The 20960-nt window shown below is 46.1% G+C and overlaps 1 protein-coding gene across 6 annotated transcripts in view; it reads left to right on the top strand.

Annotated features, from left to right (window-relative positions):
• The window catches only part of RBFOX3 (RNA binding fox-1 homolog 3), a 222332-nt gene that overhangs the window by 156673 nt on the left and 44699 nt on the right, over positions 1-20960 (top strand). For 2 of the 6 annotated variants that reach the window (XM_083598882.1, XM_083598883.1), the window contains exon 1: positions 3987-4129. The exons of 2 other annotated variants lie outside the window; for them this stretch is intronic. In XM_083598882.1, coding sequence (XP_083455008.1) covers positions 4028-4129 — 102 coding nt within the window. In that variant the 5' untranslated portion in view covers positions 3987-4027. Of the gene's footprint in view, positions 1-3974; positions 4130-20960 lie in introns of those variants that run through there. 2 more of the 6 variants (XM_083598879.1, XM_083598880.1) reach the window with 2 other exon arrangements.

The raw sequence follows: 20960 nt of genomic DNA, 5'->3' as shown, positions 1-20960 counted from the left end.
CTCTGGGTCTCTTAGCATATATACTTTTTTCACTGGGAGACCTGGGGCAACACCCATAAATCTCTCCTTTGCCTACAGTCCCTCACGACGTAAGCTGCTAAGGAGCTTCAGACAGCTCTTCAATAAGGTTGCTATTCTGAACCATTTCCTGAGAAGATGTGCCGAGGTTTGTGGCAGACTCTGTTCATATTGTAAATCTGTAAGTGCCTGCACCCTGTTTGTCCGAAAGCTGCGAAAGGCAGCCGCACCCGGCACAATTTCCACCACATCAGTGCCATGTGGCACTTACAGAGAGCTTTTGTGGGGGAGAGTTGTGTTCCCCCAGGACCCCACAGTGCATCAAAGAGAAGTAGAGATGCATTTTCTTGATGGAGTGTGTGTATGTAGACAGAACTGAGAAGAATTCAAGCCCCCGGTCTTACACTCTGCATTTTTCCGATGACTGCTGCACCAGGAAGAATCACCCAATAAAACTCACTTAGAAGCATCTCTGCCTGGCAGGGAAAATTCTGCCTTTGAGCCTTGGAAGGCAGCCCAATTGCAGTGCACCCCACATTCTGGCTGAACTGAACATGGGATTCACGCTTATGCCGCACAGCAAGCGAAGCCTAGCACAGGTGGCTTTGCAGCTGACTGGCACATCTACCCTGGGCCTTCCAGTGCTTTAGCAGAAAGCAGTTGGGGAAGCTGGGTTGAGTGGAGATGCGGGACTGGCCTAAAAGCCAGGGGTCCTTCAATGTGAGACACATCTGTAGAACAGACATAAAAAGCCTTGGCCTTCTTGAAGTCTGTAGGCACCTGAGAGACAGGCTGCTACCTCAGGATCTGAGCCCAAGAGCTCTGTCCTTTCCTAGGTCTGTAAACAATGGAGAAAAATGCTGCTACCTCAGGGCCACCCATGCAACAAGTCCATGCTGATTTTCTTAGAGACTTCCCTGATCCAAGACGGGTTGCAACAGGAGCACTACCACCATGCAAATATATGATAAAGAGAAAGGAATGGGTCTCCAAATCCATGTTTTGGTTAAAAGTGGGTCCTGAGTCTGTAAAGGTTGAAAATTCCTCCTCTAGAGGCATCCCAAGAATCTGAATCTCAACCAGAACACTTGCTGTGTTTGCTGCTGAACACCATGATAACGTTGTTTTTGGACTGACATTTTATGATGCGGTTTCAAGCCCACTGAAATTGTTTAAATATGTGAACTATCAACGTTTCATACTTTTCACTGGTGTTTTATACCTTTTAGTAAGTTGCGTGTTACATGTTGCTTCTTACCACGTTCCCTTGTGACAGGGCTAATTTGAAACCCCAACATGTAAATAAACCCATGCAGCCAAATTTACAAATGGGCATCCATGACTTACTATCTTGGAGAGGGTCTTCTTAACACGTGAACAAACTGCCTATTCCCCAAACGCAAGCTCGGCTGTAAAATGTATACCAGTGGTCAGAGTGCGGAGATTCACGTCCTCCTCAGACTTTCACACGATGCCTAAGCTCCCTGCCTATTGCTATGACAATACTAAACTTTACTGTGAAGTCACTGATCGGTAGCAGAGGCTTCACAGCAGGCTTCCTGCAGAAATGGACTCTCAGCTAATGGACACTACTATCAGGATGTGCAACTGTAGTGGCATGATAAGAAAATGATAGGGGGTGGATGCAGATAGCAATTTGTTTGCCACCGTGTGCATGTAACTATTTGATGAGCTGCTGGTCTGTAGCATCCTCTGACAAGTGGCCAGGAGAATTTGTATATCATTTGTAGTGGTTCATTTATGCATGTCCGTACATATGTGTGTAATGCAGGGTTAACGGGCAGGGGAGGGAATGAGGGCAGAGAAGCCACGCGTGCTTTAGGGTTGCCATTCCCCCAGAATCCTACAAGCCTTAGAAGAATTTCATACTCCCACCCCCACCCCATAAACACACACACACGAGCTCTCAAACAAGGAGGATGTAAAGTTAGAGGGAAATGTGTGCAAGTTACACCGACGGGAGAATTTCTACTAGATTTAGATTCACCCATTGCAGTGCCATGTGCCTGTGTTAGCTTCACGTTTCAATGCAGATCTTAAAGTGCAGGGCTTCCTGTCCAAGAGGTGTTGCATTGAAAGGAAAATTCTAACAGGTGCAATCTGTACAGCACCAGCGGCACAGCGAACGATGGGGAGAAGCTACACAGGGCAGGCATCCTGCCTTCGGTGCAGTTTTTGTGAGATGGGCATCCCACACCTTCGCATATCACAGGACAGAGCCCTGAGTATGAATTTCACAGCTTTTTAAAAATTCTCTTTTCTAAAACGGTGTTTGGAAACAGATGTCAATTTCCCTTTACCTTGGGTACTTCGCAGAGGGGGAGCTGTCCCTGGAATAGAAAGGCACTCTGTGTGTGCTTAGAAGCATTCTGACCGGAATACCATATTTTAGGAAAAACAAAAAAACCCATAATTTGGCAGTGCTAAAATACACACATTGGTCTTCTTTTCTTGCACCCCCATGGCTTGTACATAATTCAGTGGGGCAAAGAGGGGAGCAGGTAACCCTGAAACATCTTCCATATCACTAGCAGCTTCTGCTGGTCCCCTTGTTTAAAAACCCAGCAAAAAAGAGAAGAGTACATGCAGTTAAATGGATAGTGTAGTGCTGCATCCTGTTGTCTCTACCACAGCCACCCAGCTATCGAATAGGGAATATGCCAATAACATTTCAGGTTTCGGAGGGTGTGGGCAACATTTAGCCACTTTGCTTAGAGTAAAGGCTGGAGATATTGGCATTCCCGGAGCCTGATCACAAGCAAACCCAGTCACAAGGAGTTGGGGAGCAACTGCCACACTCTGACCTAACTAAACAGCAGCCTATGAACGCAGCCCCTAAGGACCCATGCCTTTGACGAGAAGATCCCAGACAGCACAGGCCTTGTTCCGGGGAGGTAGAAGGCAATGCCTTCCTGTTCCTTCAAAAGCTGCTGGGAACAGGCTCTGTGCAGTGAGCTGGGATCTATTTGCGCTCCTATGGGACAAGCTACCCAGCACTCAGGAATAATCCAGCAAATGCATCTCCTGCCAAATTCTGCTCATATTTCAGGAGAGGTCAGCTGGCTTCCATCTGTGCAGGCCTGGCATGCAACAATGTGTGCGTGCCTGTAGGTGTGCAAGTCCATGTCTGGGCAGAGGGCATATAAGGCCTTTGCGTGCAGGCATCTATATGTGTGAGAATCTAGGTCTTGCCTACCTCTCTCTGGTATTTGGACACTGGGTCTGTCTTGCCTGCATGTGTAGGGAGAGAGAAAGAGACTGTGGGTTTTATCCCAGGGTTTCTTTGCTGGGTACCCTGTGTTACAGAGAAGCTCCCTATACCCAGGAATGTTGCAGGGAGCAGAGAGAGACATATTTTGGAAGTGCGGATGCCACAGCAGCATAATTCCCTCGTTGTGGGTCTTGAAATTATTGTCCCTGGAACCGCTGACGATAACTCTGTATTTTCTCTGGGCTGATGCAAGATTAGGCAGCGGGCCTGAGCCAGGTACCCCGGTTAAGTGTCAGAGCCTGCTTGGTGGCCTATTTATCACAGGGCAAGAGGCAGAGTTGCAGCAGGTGAGGGGTTAAGTGCAGGCTCAGCTGTTCCGGCTTTTCTTGGTTTCGCAGTGAGCTGTTTGATGTCTGAATGCACAGGGGACTCCCCCGCCTCTCAACCCTCTCCCCCCCCCTCTGCTCTCTCTCTCTTTCTCCACCCCCCCCATGCGCGCACACATACACACACACACCCTTTGCGGACCATGCATTCATTCAGCAGCTTCGTCTAATGGCACCAAGTGACTCTCAGCCTGCACGCTGCTCCTTCCCTGCTTGAGCTGGAGACACAGCATGCAGCTCCTCCAATGGAGCCCTCTTAAATAGCTCCGCACGGGGGAGCTGCCAAAAGAAAAACCACGGAGAAAAAGCAAGTACTGTAAAGGGAAGAAGCAGAGGGTCTGGGAGCAGAGGGAGCTGCCAGCATAGCTGCTCCTGGGCTTGCCGGCAACACATGCTCTGCTCGATGGCTAACTCAGGCTGCCTCCTGGTCTCCAACTCAGCCTTGCTCCCACACTCTCTACCTTGCCCCCCGGCCTTCCTCTACCTCCAGCAGGTAAGTCCGCCTCTTTATACCTACCTGCTTCACACGTGGTTGGAATCCCCAGATCTAAAGGTCAGGGCTTTAATCGCCTCCACCCCCCTTTCCCCCCATCCTCCCGAAAGGCACGTCTGTTTTGCTTTCTCAGTTGTCACAGGAGTTGTTAACGGTTCCAGGGTAGCACCTGTGTGCTGTCTGGCTGCAGAGGTGCTGGCGTGGTAGCAATCAGATGCAAGCTTAAGATCAAGGAGATCACACTTTTCCCGGGCTTTAATATTGTCATTGAGGATATATCTAGGTCCAACTTTCGGAAATGCATTCTTAGAGACAACGGGTGAATGCATGGCACACAGAGACCATGCGCGTGAAATTTCTTTTTGATGTGTATTGTTATCCTGAATACAATCTGTGTCATCCAATGGCATATGCATGGCTTTTTTGTTAGGGTTCATCCCAGCCTCCCTGTGTCCCAGTTGCTTTTCTATTGCGGTCGAATTTTACGCCTCCGGTACGGTTGGATGTTCTGTATGTATATGTGTGAAGTAATTTAAAATATAAATCTGTCTGTCTCGACTTGGCCCTCCAAAGTGCTGCAACCCAATTTCCAGCCAGCTGAATCCCAGGCGTGTCTCCCTTAGCTGAAGAATCTCGCTGCAATGTGAGTCTAGTTCCTTAACTTCTCCCGGGGGGTGGGGAGGTGGGGAGAGGGGGGTTTGGCACGCCTGTAGTATCACCACCACTGCACTTCCTTTCACTCCCATCACTGTGGTCCTGGAGCTGCACATGTTTCCTTGCCTAGGATCTCCAGAGGAAAGGAAGCCGTTGCTTCAAAAACCTCTTTGCAGCATCGGAAATCCCCATCTCCCAGCTGTGCTAACCCTTCCATTTGTGCTTGAAGGAGTTTTAAAAATTCATGGCATCCTAACCGCTGGCATTAAGTGGCCTATGAGGCCAACCACCTTGGTGGGGGGGGCGGAGGGGGCTCTTGCTGGTTCGTTCCAAGGTCTTAGTCAACAGAAAGGAGGCAGCTGTTATTTGGTTTTAATTCTTCTAAGGATCTGAAGGGAAGGCATTGTGAAGCTGCAGTGACAAGACAGCTCAGGTCCAGGACTTGCTCAAGTTTTGCAGAGTGAGGTGGCTGCTTCTTCCTTATAGCGCTGTCTGGAAGAGAGGGGTCCTTTGAAACATAGGGCTCTCTGTGCTTCGGATGTCTAGGTCAGGGATAGAGAACTAGAATGGAATGCCCAGCAGTCTCAGAGAGAGAGAAAATGAGATTTGGGGGTTTCAGTGTTTTCCTCCTTGTGCTTGGGAATCCCTGAAGAAAAAAGAAGACTAACTCGTTCAGAATACATCCCTCCGTTCCAATCAGCTGCATGAGGGATTTATGAATGCTTGAGGGGAACACTGGGGGAATCTCTCTTGTTTTGAACTACAAGACAGTCTGGGCTAAGATGATTAAAACAGAGAGGATATTCTCTTAGTGGAATCCCTTTGGGCTTCTGCTTTTGGTCGCACTGCGTAGCACTTCAGCCTGCTAACTCTTCAGCAAAGCTGCATGGACACGTTTAGCCTGGTGCTTATTGCATTTCCCCTAGACTGGGCAAAGAAATATTGCGAACAAGATCATTAAATGAGTGGCTAGAGCCCACAACGCCGGCACAGAGGAATTTAGGAGAAGGAGAGGTTTCACTCAACAGATTCATTTTCCTAGCCCTTTCTCCAGCCTCTTTGCTTTTATTCGGCCTCCCTCATTCCCTCTTTGATTTTTCCAAGTCTCTCGCACTTTGGTTGCAGATTTTTTAGATGCTGTGTAGAAGGATTAGCTTTTGGGGGGGTTGTTCTGTTTTGTTTGGGGCTTTAACCCATTTTTTTTCTCCTCCTATCTTTGGCAGAAGTTGATGATCGGTGCCTGAAGTTCCTATTAGTTTAAAATAGTATTTTTAAAAAGAAGAACTGGGACTGGAGGATGGACTTATGCAGACGATGCAGTTCATGATGTAATTGATCATATCCTGCCCCCAATTTGTTCCACAGTTGGATCCTTTTAAGGCCTAGATGGGTGTGCCATGGTGACTGAGTGTGAGGTCCTCACCATGTTTGCCCTTATCTCATGGTCCAGTTTTGGTCCAGGCTTGGGCAGAGCACACTTACAAGCCCTGTTGTCTAATATTTTAAAGGAGGCAAGAACCACATTTTGCGCTTAGTAGGCTGCCTGAAAACTCTGCTTTCCAGGGAGCAGGGCATATATAAACAAACCTTCCCAGACAGGTAGAAAACTTGCATTTCAATAATTGATTGCCTAAACCATGCTATGTAGGCCCACCAGCAGATACTGGTCAATAGACAGTCCAGGGTACACAACTGCAATCACTTTATCTCTAACTCTCCGTCTTGATTTGCAGAAGAGACTGGGTGTGGACAGCAGGATGGCAGTATTTCAGGGCCAGCTCAAGATGTTTTGGTACCTAGGATAGAAAGTGCCTTCCCTTCTGTCACCCATAATAATCAAATAATGCGACAATTTGCTACCCATTATTGGTGCTTCAAATCCATCACCTAGGTAGAGTAGGATTGTTCCTGCCGATTTCTGTCACTCCATAATTGTTCCATTGGTTCCTTAGAATCAAACAGTACTTTTTACATTAATCAAGGCAGGATATTAAGTTAGATGGACCATTGTTCTAACACGGTGTAGCAGTGACCATGAGCTTTAGGCCCATTAATTTTGCAAGGTATTTTTTCTTTAATCAAGATTCATCACCCATAAGTAAAAAACTGAACATTTCGCTTCAGTTTCAACGGTGACGTCACTAAAATGCTTTGTCATAACACAGCTGTATTCATGCATTTTTAACATCTGTGTATAAGTTCACATGTTAAATGCAATAGGGACCGCTGATACAATCTCTAGTGACACTCTTTTCTCCCACAGGCCCATTAAGTGTTCAAAGCTTCTCTTTCTGAACTTAAAGATTGGAAGCAATATTTTTAAAAACCCAGCTTCTCCTTCAATAGTATTCTCAGTTGCTTATCGCTTGACACTCCTGGTGTGCCTCTGAATGAATGTATGCAAAAAAAAAAAAGTGTGTGTAATATATTACTTTACTGGATCATTTTAGAAGTGAAGGGACCCAGACAAAATACTTACATGATTTATACTATCAAGAGTTATAATTCTTATACAGCATATTAGGAGAATTCAAAATGGATTCAATTAACAGGGAACTTCAGAAAACTGAGGTTCAGATAGAGGGAATTCCCCTGTTTGTGCAGATAAGAAACAGGCATAAATAGCAAATCTTTAAAACAGACATCTGCACATATATGTTTGTTTGTGTATGTATTTATTGCACACGTATAATGAAATCTGTTTAAAATAAATTGATGGTGCCTGTGTGTTTGTGTAGAAATAGCTGGGAAATGTTGGGTTTTATAGCTGATGCCGAGGGTTATTATTGTGTGTCTTAATGACCAGGCTGGATGCTGATGAGAATTTCCAGATTCTTTTGGCAGTGAATGCCACTTGTAAATGGCGGGGATGAAACAAATTGGGTGTTACCACTGCCCAAATAAAATTTGAACATTTGGCTCATTAAGTTTGATTTATTCAGTCCCAAGTAAAGCCAAAGTTTTAGTTGAATTGCTTTAATATTAATTAATCCCTTATACGCGAAATTATTGCATTTTGCTCATCCAGCAACACAAGGTGACCCACACAATTACTGTTATTTTCACACCGAGAGAATAACAACTGAACAAGTCAAAGGAGTCAGATTCTCATATTAAATACTTTGCACAATGCTTTTGTGATTACCTGCTTACACACATATAATTTTGAACTAATGTTTACCTGCGTGTTTATAAAATTTAGCCACTACTCATGTTGGCTTGCATATTTCTTCCATCCTAAAAAGGAAGCTTGAGTCCACCCATGGAAAATGGTATCAGAACCCATAATTCCATGCACACACATATACACACACATGCCTGGCAACCAGTTATTTCTTGAAAGGATATGACCGGAGTCAAAGGCAGGATTTGCCTCTTATTTCGGTTTCATTAGAAAGGACACCCTTGTTACATGTCCATTCTTGGGCTTGTTTGGAGCATATTAACATTTCTTTGTGTGTCTCCAAAAACAATTTGTTTGGAGAACGATGACTAGCCAAGAGCCTGGGAGGCGCCAACTCCCTCCAAGGCACTTTGGGGGCTAGCCGTGGACTGCTTCCTGCAGTTGCCACAGGCAGCCATGGCCAATGTCCCAGCTGCCCCTCAGGAACTCCTCTGTTCCTCTGCATGGTGTATACTTGCCAGGCATGCAGAAACCGCCAGCTTCACTATCTTTTCCTACTGGGTCTAGGTAGTAGGGTGTTGGAAGGAAGAAAGAGGTTGCTCTAATGACTTCCATTGTGTAATATTTTTTTTTAAAGGGTGTGGAGTGCAGGGGTGAGATACAAGATTGTGGCTCAGCTTAGTCAGATATAACTTTAGTGGGGAAAGAAAAAAGGCTGGCAAAGCTATCTGAAAGGGCTTGCTAGCATTGTGGCATCCTTTTCTCAGTGCAGCATAATCGGCAAAGATTGTGATCATCCTGCTGAGTCGCTTGGTGCTTTGAAACAGCCCTTGGCGTAATTGGGGAGGGTAGGATCCTCAGTGCTTCTGCAGCAGGCAGACTTCTTGCTTGCCCCACTTGGTGCAAGCTCTACAGTACTATGAAGCACCCTGGATATCCAGCAATGTGTACAGCAGATTCTGTAGCCGACGGGTGACTCGATTAATGTGCGCTAATTTGCAGAGTGGGTCAAAGCTGCTGTTAAAATTTACACTCGCATCACATGCCGCCACATGTTGTTTGAAGTCAGAAGGAAGCTGAGGATCCTGCAAAGCTTTTGGGTCACCCCAAGCGGTGTGCGTCTCCGAAATGACAGGGCCTTCCTGAACAGAAAATTGCTGTAGCTTAAAGGCAGCTTAGAGGAGAAAAAACGATGTCGTCAGGTTAAACATCTCTAGAGAATAAATGTTCCTTCATCACTAACCACATTGTTGCAAGTGAAATCCTTTTTTATTTATCTATCCTTCCTGCTGCCTCTTCACCCCTTTCATTTTTCTTTACTTTTGACAATCGCAGCCTGGCTGGGATACACTCTGCTCCCCAGGCCCTCAGCCCAGGAAGCAGTGTTTGGGTAGCAGGCACAGCTGGGCTGAAGGAAATATTTTTCCACCAACGATTTGTTGGGGGGACGACGACAAATTATTGAAAATGTGTTAATATAGAAGCATTTGCTAACTGATTTTGTCACTGCTGTGTTTTCAGTTTGTGTTGCAAACCGGTTTCCCCCTAATAAAGAGATAGTGGAAACACAGCAGAGAGGGAGGGAAGGAGAGAGAAAGAGAGAGGGAGTAGATTAAATGGGGGTTGTTGGTTATTTAGCACTTCTTGCTTAATCACAGGAAGGTTTCTTACATATATAGAAGAAGAATTGCGATGGCGGGCACATTCCGCGCATGTGTGTAAACACATCTCACTCAGGCTAACACAAATGTGTGTTTTATTTTTATTTTTCCATATCGTCACTTAAAGTTACAAATACTGATGCTGTTTGGCTCCTGCACATGAACACATAAGCCACTGACTCTATACAATTTCACACATCCCGGTGTTTGTACACAGCATATTGTTGTATAAGCTCATAGAGTGCAGTCTGTATAGGCATGCTCACGCAGCCGGAAACTTCCCAAACCAGCATCAGAAGTCTTCTGCAAATTCAAATATACAGGCACTGACTCGGACACACTTAGATTTAAGGTTTGTTTGTTTTTCACCCAAGCTTTCACAGCTCAAGGTTGCTTGCCCAGAATGAAATAAATTCAGCACCCCTGCCTTCTCCGATATGCAACCCTAATCTCATTGACAAATTCAGAGAAGACCCTACCCTTGTGCAAATCCTCATTTTTACCGGCTCCCCTTTGGCATCAGTCAAGTCGTTTTGCTCCTTTGCAGCATTTGCCTTATAGGTGGAATTGAGTTGGGGCCGAGGGACAGGAGTTTGCGGCAGTGCTGGTGTGTTGCTTTAACTAGGAACCGCCCTGCGATCTTATTCTCCCCATCATCTTTATCATCACCATCATCACACTCCCACATCCCATCTCTGAATTTGGAGGAAAGAGAAAACCTCCAGAGTTTACACCCTCGCCATGAGCAGCATCCCAGAATGGCTAACGCTGCTGGGTAATGTTTGCCAACATAATATTCTGTTTCTGCTGATGGAAGTTTCTTGATTTCATGCCTTGTTCATATTAGTAAATAAGAGCAATTAAATCAGGAAATACTGTGCAGCCTGATAAGTTATAGCAGCCAGTGTAGAGTTCCTAGTGCATGTGGGGAGGGCATTTGTATAAATTCCCAGAGCTGAAGATTAAGGTCTGCACCAAGACACCTTATCTGTGGGTGGGTGGGTGGGTGGGTCAGTTTGGTACTGATGTCTCTTAGTCACAATGAACTTCTAATATGTGCACACCTAGGTGGCTAGGGGGAAATAGGAGCCTTGGCGTCTTCTGTCCCTGGCACGGCTTCTCTTTAGAAGGAAAGGGAACAGTAGGGAGCCAGGCCCTGCAGCTGCCATCCAGGCAGAAAACATAGAGGTGGTTCAGTTGAGCCAGTCTGCAGACCCTCCAAGAGTCCCTATTTCCCAGGGACAGTCCCAGATTTACAGAAGCCATCCCAGTTTCTGATTTGATCCTGGAATGTCTCGCTTTCCTTTAGGACGTCCCTATTTTCATCAGAGAAATGTTGGGTGGTATGGAGTTATGTGACCCCCAAGCCAAGGAGATAAGTAACTATACAACCTATAGAAGACATCTGAAGGCAGCCCTGAATAGGGAAGGTTTTTTTTCCAACCCTTCTCTGCTCAGCTGTTCAGCCAATCTTCCATCACAGCAGTGCAAGGGGTGGGAGTGGACTCCCCCGCCACACACCTCTGTTCGCATTGCAGTGATCGTAGCTCCTCACTCAGGCCGGCCTCATAGAGCTCCAGCAGCACACAGTCACGAGCAGCTTGGTGGGCCAGGCCTCAGATGGGAAGACCTGGGGCTCACCAAGCTTGTGAGAGCTGCCATCTCAGCAGTGTGTGAATTGGAAGGAAAGACCCAGCCTCACCCCTTGCCTGTACCACAGGCACAACAGCTTCACTTCAGAGTGGGAGAGGGAGGCACACACACACACAGCCCCATACTCACCCTGATGAAGCCATAGCAATAACCTGCCGCAATTTAGGTTAGCCTTCCCTTCTGTTCCCTGCCCTAAAGTGGCTTAGGGCCCCTTCAGGAATCTAATTTGTTGCGTATTTGCCCTCATAATGCTTGCAGAGAGCTTAATAATAATAATAATAATAATAATAATAATAATAATTTATTATTTGTACCCCGCCCATCTGGCTGGGTTTCCCCAGCCACTCTGGGCAGCTTCCAGCAAAGATTAAAAATACATTAAAATGTCACACATTAAAAACTTCCCTGAACAGGGCTGCCTTAAGATGTCTTCTGAATGTCAGGTAGTTGTTTATCTCTTTGACATCTGATGGGAGGGCGTTCCACAGGGCGGGCTCTACTACCGAGAAGGCCCTCTGCCTGGTTCCCTGTAGCTTTGCTTTTCGCAGTGAGGGAACCGCTGGAAGGCCTTCGGTGCTGGACCTCAGCGTCCAGGCAGAACGATGGGACTGGAGACGCTCCTTCAGGTATACTGGGGAGAGGCCATTTAGGGCTTTAAAGGTCAACACCAACACTTTGAATTGTGCTTGGAAACGTATTGGGAGCCAATGTAGGTTTTTCAAGACCGGTGTTATGTGGTGTTATGTTGGGCGGAGGTTAGATTATATCCGACTTCACATAGCTTTCGTTCTTCTGATTTGCTTGTGGGGCAGAGTTATGTGGCAATGAGCATTCATCCTGATTTGATTGTGGGATGTTTACATGTCTCCCCTTTTGTCATTGCATTCATCCCGCAATTTTGAATGCACTTCCACTTCCCTTCACAAACCACAAAAAGTCAATTTTCCAAAGTGATTTTGTTGCACTACAATGACAAGGGGTGCTTTAATATACTTTAGATGTGCAAATCCACAGTTATGGTATGTGGCTGAATCCCTCCTGACAGTCCAGAGGCACCTTGTGTTGGGGGGGGGGGGTGTTAGAAGGCTTTGTGCAGGGAAAGAATATTTCTTTTCACTGTGCCCTCCTCCCAAGTCTAACAGAACATATCCTGTTCCACCAGTACCCAAATTCAAGGCATGGGTAATTGCAGGGACCGGCTTTCTATAATTGCCTCTCTCCACAATGGAAGGCCTACCTGTCTACGCACTGGAGACAGCCTTTCCCTACGCTAGTTATGTGCAAGCTTTTGTAATCATTGGTGAGGAAAGAGAGAAAGAATATAGACAGCCCACCACTAGATCTTTTAGGTGTCCTGTTATCAACGGGAATATATAATAGAAAAATAGTGCTTTTTGTAACTGCATTCGTCCAGGTTGGGATTCCAGGCAGGTTTGAGTCCAGTTTCCTCTCAATTTATGGGACTCTCAAAAACACTGTTAGAATCAGATTCTCTAGGAGGATACTAGATTTTGTCCAGTGGAGCATTCTCAGTCCATACAGCTCCACGGGCCCCTTCCTTTCCTCCTGTAAAGGTAAAGGGACCCCTGACCATTAGGTCCAGTCGTGGCCGACTTTGGGGTTGCGGCGCTCATCTCGCTTTATTGGCCGACGAGCCGGCGTACAGCTTCTGGGTCATGTGGCCAGCATGACTAAGCCACTTCTGGCAAACCAGAGCAGCGCACGGAAACGCCGTTTACCTTTCCGCTGGAGCGGTACCTATTTATCTACTTGCACTTTGATGTGCTTTTGAACTGCTAGGTTGGCAGGAGCAGGGACCGAGCAACGGGAGCTCACCCCTTCGCGGGGATTCGAACCGCCAACCTTCTGATCGGCAAGTCCTAGGCTCTGTGGTTTAACCCACATTGGTTGTTCTGGAAAAGCATCTGGTGCAGCAGGCTTTGCATCCTTTGATTTTCTCAGTTTGCGTTGCTGTGCAAATATTCTGGAGACAAAGTAGTTGTGGCAAATACAAGCAACCGGGATAGCTGGCAAAGTGCATCAGGAAACTGATGGAGGTGCAGTTCATAGGAATGTCCCAGTCCATTTAAAGCCCACCCCCACCCCCCAACTATGTCATAGTCTTGGTTCCTCTCTGCCAGGTCTCTCACTGAATCCTGAGAGGTCCAGCTGGCTCTTGGCTATGCCATCTCTGGAGAGGCTGAGCCAGTTCTGAGCCACCTTCTTGCTGTATCGGAGATGCACATCCATTACTGATGGAGTTTGCACTGAATCAGCAGGATGCAATCCAAGCCTCTGGATGAGTTTGGATCATATCCTGCAAGAATGTAATCCCTGGCATTCAGCACCTTCTACAAGGAATGAGGCAATATTTGGCAGGAAAAGGGAGTCTGAAGAGCAAGTCTGGGGAGCAGCCTCAGTGGTGGGACTAATGTTAGAACCAGTCAGTTGCTAAGGGGGTGCTTAGGGGCCTGAAAGAGACCAGGGGGTGATGTTAGAGCTTATATGTAAGCCCAACTCAGATAGGTACTAGGGGAGGAGGATTTAAGTAATTCCTAGCACAGTCCAGGCTAGCGCAGAAGATTCAGGAAAGCAGCTTTTTTTTAATGTCCAGATATCTTGCTCTAGCATCTGGTACCACCATAAAAAATCCCAGAAACCCAGGAACTGGCTTTGCACTTTATTTCGGTGCTCATCACTGCTTCCTCTCCATTTGACCCATAGCTTGCAGAATGCTCCCACTTTCCTTGCCTAGCTTTTTGTAATAATGCCAGCAAAGACGAAGACCCTTGTGCCTTCAGTGTTGCTTTCAATTGCCTATATAAATTTTATTTTTGCATTTACATAAACAAATGAATTAAAAAATAAACATATAATCCCTTCTGACTCCCCCCCCCATTGTGGATCTTAATGTAATGAATTCCCCCTCTGCATCTCTATCATAACTCTTATTTTTATAAATCCTTTGTCAATCCATAGTTCAAATTTTTACCACAAGTTTTCTGTCAATCCTGCCAATGTATGTAGTTGTTTGCAATAGGTTTTCAAATAAATTATAAACTTTCCTCCATTCTTTATTAAAGACCTCCTTTTCATGGTTTCTAATTCTTCCTGTAAGTTTTGCCATCTCAGCATAGTTCATCAATTTTGTTTGCCACTCTTCTTTGGTCGGAGTTGTACCATTTTTCCATTTCCGAGCTAAGAGAGTCCGTGCAGCCGTGGTCGCGTACATAAATAGTTTTGTCTGGTCCTTCGGGATCTCTGGTTCTATAATACCTGAAAGAAAAGCTTCTGGTGTCTTAGGAAAAGTGGTTTTCAACATTTTCCCCAGTTCATTATATATCATTTCCCAGAAGTCTTTTATCATCTCACTTGACCACCACATACGATAAAAAGTACTCTCTTTTTCTTTACATTTCCAGCACATTTTAGACTTTGATTTGTACATCTTAGCTAATTTGCTAATTTCAGTTGCCTGTATGGGGGTTATACTCTGCTTTCAAACAGGTGATAGCAGTAAATGGGGTTGCAGTCATCCTCTTGCAGGGCCATGAGGAACGCTAAGCATTAGATCCCCAGCTGAACGGCTTCTGGAATCTGAGGCCTCCACAGCCCAGCCACAACAGTAAATAATAAAATAATTTGGTATTTATATCACACTTTTTCTTAGTGCTCAAAGGGTTTTTCGCACCGTGCCACTCAACATTGTGTGCGAGTTGGGTAACATTCAACATCACACTGTGACAAATGTTTTGTCTGCACAAACATTTCAGCTTGCCGGACAGAATGATCCCCTGCTCTCCTCCCCATATGCAGTGTTCTGGGAGTTCTCTTGACCCCTCCAAAGTCAATTTTGGAGTGTGTGGGGTGCAGTCATGGGGGGAGGGTAGTTCTCTTGTGCAAGCAGAAGTCCTTGTGCAGGGCTTCCACTGATGGAGCTATTTAAGTGAATCACACCCATTATTTTGAGGGTGGTCTGCCACTTAAATAACTTTAGATTAATCATCTCCTTTTAGCTATTTTTTTTAATTAAAAAAATTGCATAATTTCACAACATCAATAACAGTGCTGATTGAGAAATCGCAAGGTGTGAGACAACTAACAGTTTAACAAACAAAAGCTGCCAATCAATTGTTAGAAGAGGAGAGGCTGCCCTGAATCTTTCCTTCCTTCCCTGTGACTCACAGGAATTGGCCCAAACATTTTTGCTGCCTGAGGCGGAACAGTCCAGCGCCCCACTCCAAGTCAAGGTGCATCTCATTCAAGGCCAGTCAAGTTACATGGGCATTTGAGGCAGGAATTCCAGCAAGTGCCTCTCCCCCTCCCTGGCAGTAAAAATACAATAATAACTAAACAAAAAACCAACAGTTTGTTGCCCTTTCATGACACCCATAGTTAGCGGCTTGCGGCAGCCACCTCTCTATACACCTGATGGTAGCAGGGCCGTTCCTGAGTCGCACCAGAACCAAAATAGACTCTTTAAAAAATGCAGGCCCTCAACATGCAGCCTCACTAATTAAAATTTGTCCTTACAGATTAAACAACTAAAGCTTTAATTGATTAATCTGCTAATTAACCAGTTGTGGATAAACTTTTTAGCAAATGCGACACAAGCCAAGTCTAATCTAGCTCTCTCTATAGCGAATGTACAGGGAGGGGAGGTTTCAGCACTTGTTAGTCACGCACCCGCTTTTGCCCTTTAAGTCGCACCCCCTGCTATATACATGATTAGGCCAGCATTTAAGGACCCAGGCCTTCCTCTATCACACACAGGGCCCTGAACAGCATGCCTTTGCAGGCCTGTTTCAAAGCACAAATCAAAATACCTGATGCTTTTCTTTTAAAGCCCTGTACTGCTAGGAACCTGGATCCCTGAATGTTTCCCCACTTGCATGTTGGTGGCGCACTGAAGTGATCTTCAGCGGCTCATTTCCAGATGCCCCACCCCTTCAGAGTAAAGCAGGTAACAATAAGGGAGAAGATGGTTTTGCCATTGGTGTGTACCAGCCTTCGAATGCTCTCCTCAAGGAAGCTCACCTTGCACCTGCTTCAGTGTCTTCACGGCCCTAGGTAAAGACCTTGATCCTTTCCTGGGTATTTCCAAACATCTCCTGGCTTACTTTATTATGCTTTCTGATTTGTGTTTCATTCTTATGGGCTTGGTTTTTATTTAAATAATAATAATTGTGGTTTTATAGAGGTATTCTACTATTCTTATTTAACTGTGATAGTTCCTAAGAATTTTTTCTTTCTTTACAGTGGTACCTCGGGTTAAGAACTTAATTCATTTTGGAGGTCTGTTCTTAACCTGAAACTGTTCTTAACCTGAAGCACCACTTTACCTAATGGGGCCTCCTGCTGCTGCCGCACTGCCGGAGCACAATTTCTGTTCTCATCCTGAAGCAAAGTCCTTAACCCGAGGTACTATTTCTGGATTAGCGGAGTCTGTAACCTGAAGCATCTGTTACCTGAAGCGTATGTAACCCGAGCTACCACTGTACTTCTGAAGAATGTTACAGAGGCACTGATGTTTCATCCCTGCACTGCCAGAGCTTTGGCTGACAGTGTTGAGGGACAGGGCCTTTTCAGTAGTGGTCCCCCAATTGTGGAAATCCCTTCTCCGAGGATTTGTTTGGCACCCACAACACAGGACTTCTATCAACCTATAAGTACCATTGATATTTCACTGGGCTTGCTTCTCTGGCTTTTAATTTTTGTATTTTGTGGCGCTGTTTGTTCAGTGATGGGGGTGGGTGGGGCTGTTGTCACTTTGAAATGTATTTCTTGTGGAAGGTATCGTTTGTCTTTTGCCTTGGAAGTCATTTTGAAGGCCTTTGGGCAGATGAAGGGCCTCCTGGAAATATAAATAAAAGTACATGGTTTGATCAGCATCTGGTCTAGGGAGTTTCACTCCAGGGTTACAGTGTGCCTAAGGTGTATTCCTGAAATGAACAAAAGCCAAAGCAGAGCAATAATAGGATCAACTAAAATGTCACAAGCCAGTAATCAAAAGTTAAGAGTTCTCAAAATGAACTGACGCACAAGTTTATTTATTGCATTGGTATCCTGCTCTTCTTGCACTCAAGGGAACGTACATGAGGTTCTGCCATCAGAAATCAATTCATGCCTCCCCCCAGTCCAAGCCCAGTGCACTATCAATTATAGCACACAGGTTGTCGACTACATTTTTTTAAAGGTACAGTGTCCCTAGACAGGTATGCCAGGCTGTTTACAGTTCCTTACGATGCCTGATCCTTAATGCAAAAGAACAGGAATGAGGCATATCCAGCAGCATGCAGCAAAGTTCCTGTGAGCCAGGAAGTGGGGCTTTGGGAAGAAAAGGCTTCTGGGAAAGCAAATGGATTTTCCATTCATGGACTACAGTATAAGGGGATAGGCTGGTACTGCACTTCTCCCAGACCCTCCAAGTGTCCCTATTTTCCAGGGACAGTCCTGGATTTACAAAAGCCTTCCCAGTTTCTTATTTGATCCTGGAATGTCTGCTTTTCCTATTTTTGTTGGAGAAATATTGGACGGTATGGCTTCCCCAACCCAATTATTTCTCACACGGGCTGGGGATGGTCTTCCCAACAACTGTCTGCATCACCCACACTTTTAGATTTGAAGGGAAAGAAGAGTGAGTGGTTAGGCCAGAGTTGTTTTCCCTACCCCCCCCCACACACACCGCCCCAAAATAAGCTGTTCTGGAAGGGGTAAGAGGAATAAAGAAATAGAATGAGCCAGCATGTTGGTTTGGGAACTGCATGTTGCGGTGAGTTAATTAGAGTTAATTAGTCTAATTAGCCTGCAAATGAAACTCAGCATTTCCTTGCATTCTGAGCCCCTACTCCCGGTTCCTTTCTTATGAAATCTTAACCTGATAAATAATCACAACGTGGTTGTCCTGGATCTGGAAACAAAGGCAGCGGCTGCGTGTGATTGAGGAGGGTGCAGGGCTGCCTCCCTGGTGCTCTTCTTGTCAGCTATGGCTGTGAGAATTTTCCACTGCTTTTTCTCCACCTGCGTGAACACACACACTGCACAGGCCCACATCAGCCACTGGGACCCGAGGACCAGCCACTGGGTCCATGAGGACCAACCCTGCTTGTTTGTTTGACCCAGGGCCTAGATCTCCCTCCCTAACCCTTTCTTATAGTAGTCTGGGGGGGGGGGAGGCTGAATGTGGCCCCCCAGGATTCCCTCAGGAATCTCCCCAGGCCCTCACCCACCTATCAACTGCTCTATTCTGTGCCCTCCCCAAATGCTTTTGCCAGGCTGGAATCTGCCCTTGGAACTATGGCAACTTTCGTTCTTTCTCAGATAGCGAGAGGCATAAATGTGGGGCAGCGGGGCTATATAGAAACCTCTGACCTTTGTCTGGCTGGAGTGTAGCCTTCTGTATGAAGGTTAAGAGTGAAGCCCATTGATTTCTGTGGCTGCTTTTCACATTTAGCCCAGGGATGCTGCCTACATGAGATCTCTAACACATCCACTCTCTTCATTTGCCCCAAGGCAAGTTTGTGCCTGCCCGCACCCACCTCAGTATTTACCCCTGCTTCGAGCCTCTCCAGCATTTAAAAAAATCCCACTTCTTCTGGTTCTTCTGCTATATGTGTTCTCAAAACATAAATAAGGGAATGTAGGGTGGAGATACCAGAAACATTTTTTTTAAAAAAAAAATTTAGATCAGTGGAGCCACTCGGGAAGTATCCTGGCTAAAATCAGTCCAAACCTGCTCTTCCCCAGCATTCAGCTGGGGCGGGGCGGGGGCAGGTTTGCTTTTTCGGTGTAGAAACAGTTCTGATTGGCTTTCTTCTCTTGAGGTTGCCAACTAATCTCTCTCTCACACCCAGTACCAGAGCAGGGTTGTTTTTTTTTAAAAAAAAGTTTCATATTGTGTTTATTGGTGGTCAGTACAGTTGTACCTCAGGTTAAGTACTTAATTCGTTCCGGAGGTCCGTTCTTAACCTGAAACTGTTCTTAACCTGAAGCACCACTTTAGCTAATGGGGCCTCCCACTGCTGCCGCGCCGCTGGAGCACAATTTCTGTTCTCATCCTGAAGCAAAGTTCTTAACCCGAGGTACTATTTCTGGGTTAGCGGAGTCTGTAACCTGAAGCGTATGTAACCTGAAGCGTATGTAACCCGAGGTACCACTGTAATAGGGATGCTAGAGACTTCCTATGGAAACGGGAGCAAAATTGCCGATGTTGGCTTATTTGTCTCGTGTCCGAAATGGAAATCAATCCTACAAATACAATCTGCATTCAATGTTGCTTCTGTTTTCAGTCCACAAACAACATGTAATTTATTACGTCCCCCCCGCCCCCCCAAACCCTTGCGTTGTTTTTCTTGCATTGAAATGAATGTTGTGGAATAACAACAACAACATAGTTTATGTGATTTACATAATTTCAGCACGGCACATAGCAAGATAAATAGTATAGCTTTTGGCAGAAGACAAACTGCAGCAGTCCTGAAACAGGGCTGCATGCAATGAATACAGGGCAGAACAGACAATGATGCCTTCTTACAGCCCTCGTCAGTAAGGAATAAATGAACAGATGAATTAAAATGCCGGCACTCTACCTGAAATGAAAGAGAAGGGGTGGGTGGGAATTATGGCTGGGACGCTGTCCAGTTTGGTGGTATGTATGTCATTTGCAAGTTGTTTGCGATGTTGTATGGAGAGTTGGTGGGTCAGCCGTGAGATTTTTTTTATTTTTTAAGGGCAATTGTGAGACATTGTTCGGTGTCCAAGAGATTGTGAGAATGCATTCATTTCTTGGCCATGGCTCATGCCCAGATATTTCTGCTAAGTGGCCTTTGCTGCCTTCTCACTGGGCAAGCTACAGCAGAGCGATACATACCAAAGGAGGGACCTCTGTCCTGGGGCCATCCCACCCAGCTTTTAAGAAACCAAGAGCTCCCCACCCCCATATTTTACAGCCTGCCTCCCACTGCAAATACTGAGACAGCTCCCCCCCCCCGCCCTGCTCTACACACAATGCCTAGCACACTCACTGCACTATTGCTATAACCTGATTCTATTACTCGCCCACCCTTTGCAAGTGGCCACTTCAGCACTTTCCCACCTTGCAGAGCCAGAGCGCTTTCCCCAGCCCTCACCGGCCCGTTCAGAGGCCCTGACAGCCACGAATCCCTGACGCCGACACCTTCTCGCTCCATATCGATCCCCTCTCCTTTCCAATCAGCGCTGCCAGGGTGATGGATCAGAGATGCTGTGGCCTTGTGCACCCTCCCTCCCCGCCTTCCTCTCGCTGCTGATGCACCACAAAGTGTGGGGACTCGGATGGACGTATCAAGCACCTCGTTCTCCAGTGGAGATTGAGCAGGCCCTGCACACTGCCCATCCAGCCAAGCCAAGCCCTATGAATCTCCCAACAGGAGTTGCTCTCCTTTGAGAGGTTGGCTGCAGCCTTCTCTGAAACTGGCTCTTGAAGCCCCCTCCTTTTGGCAGTTTCCGGTGCTGCTGGCCAAGATCTTCGTGCTGCCTCACTCACCGAGGTTCTCTGGGCAAAACATTTGCTCATATGTGAGGAAGGTACAGCCTGGGGTTTCTTGAGTTGTCTGTGCTCTTAGAACATCATATCACCACAATCTGTGTTTATTCTATTCAGTTTGGAATTTGGAACGCATGTGCAGGTGTGTAGAAGCAGAATTCATTTGCTCGGGATCGGCAAAAGCAAATGGAATACATACATTTTAGGTTCAGAATG

Source organism: Podarcis filfolensis, assembly GCF_964270895.1.
Source record: "Podarcis filfolensis genome assembly, chromosome: 2".
Lineage (NCBI taxonomy): Eukaryota > Metazoa > Chordata > Lepidosauria > Squamata > Lacertidae > Podarcis > Podarcis filfolensis.
The sequence above is the reverse complement of the archived record's forward strand: the minus strand, read 5'-3'. Positions and strand labels throughout refer to the sequence as shown.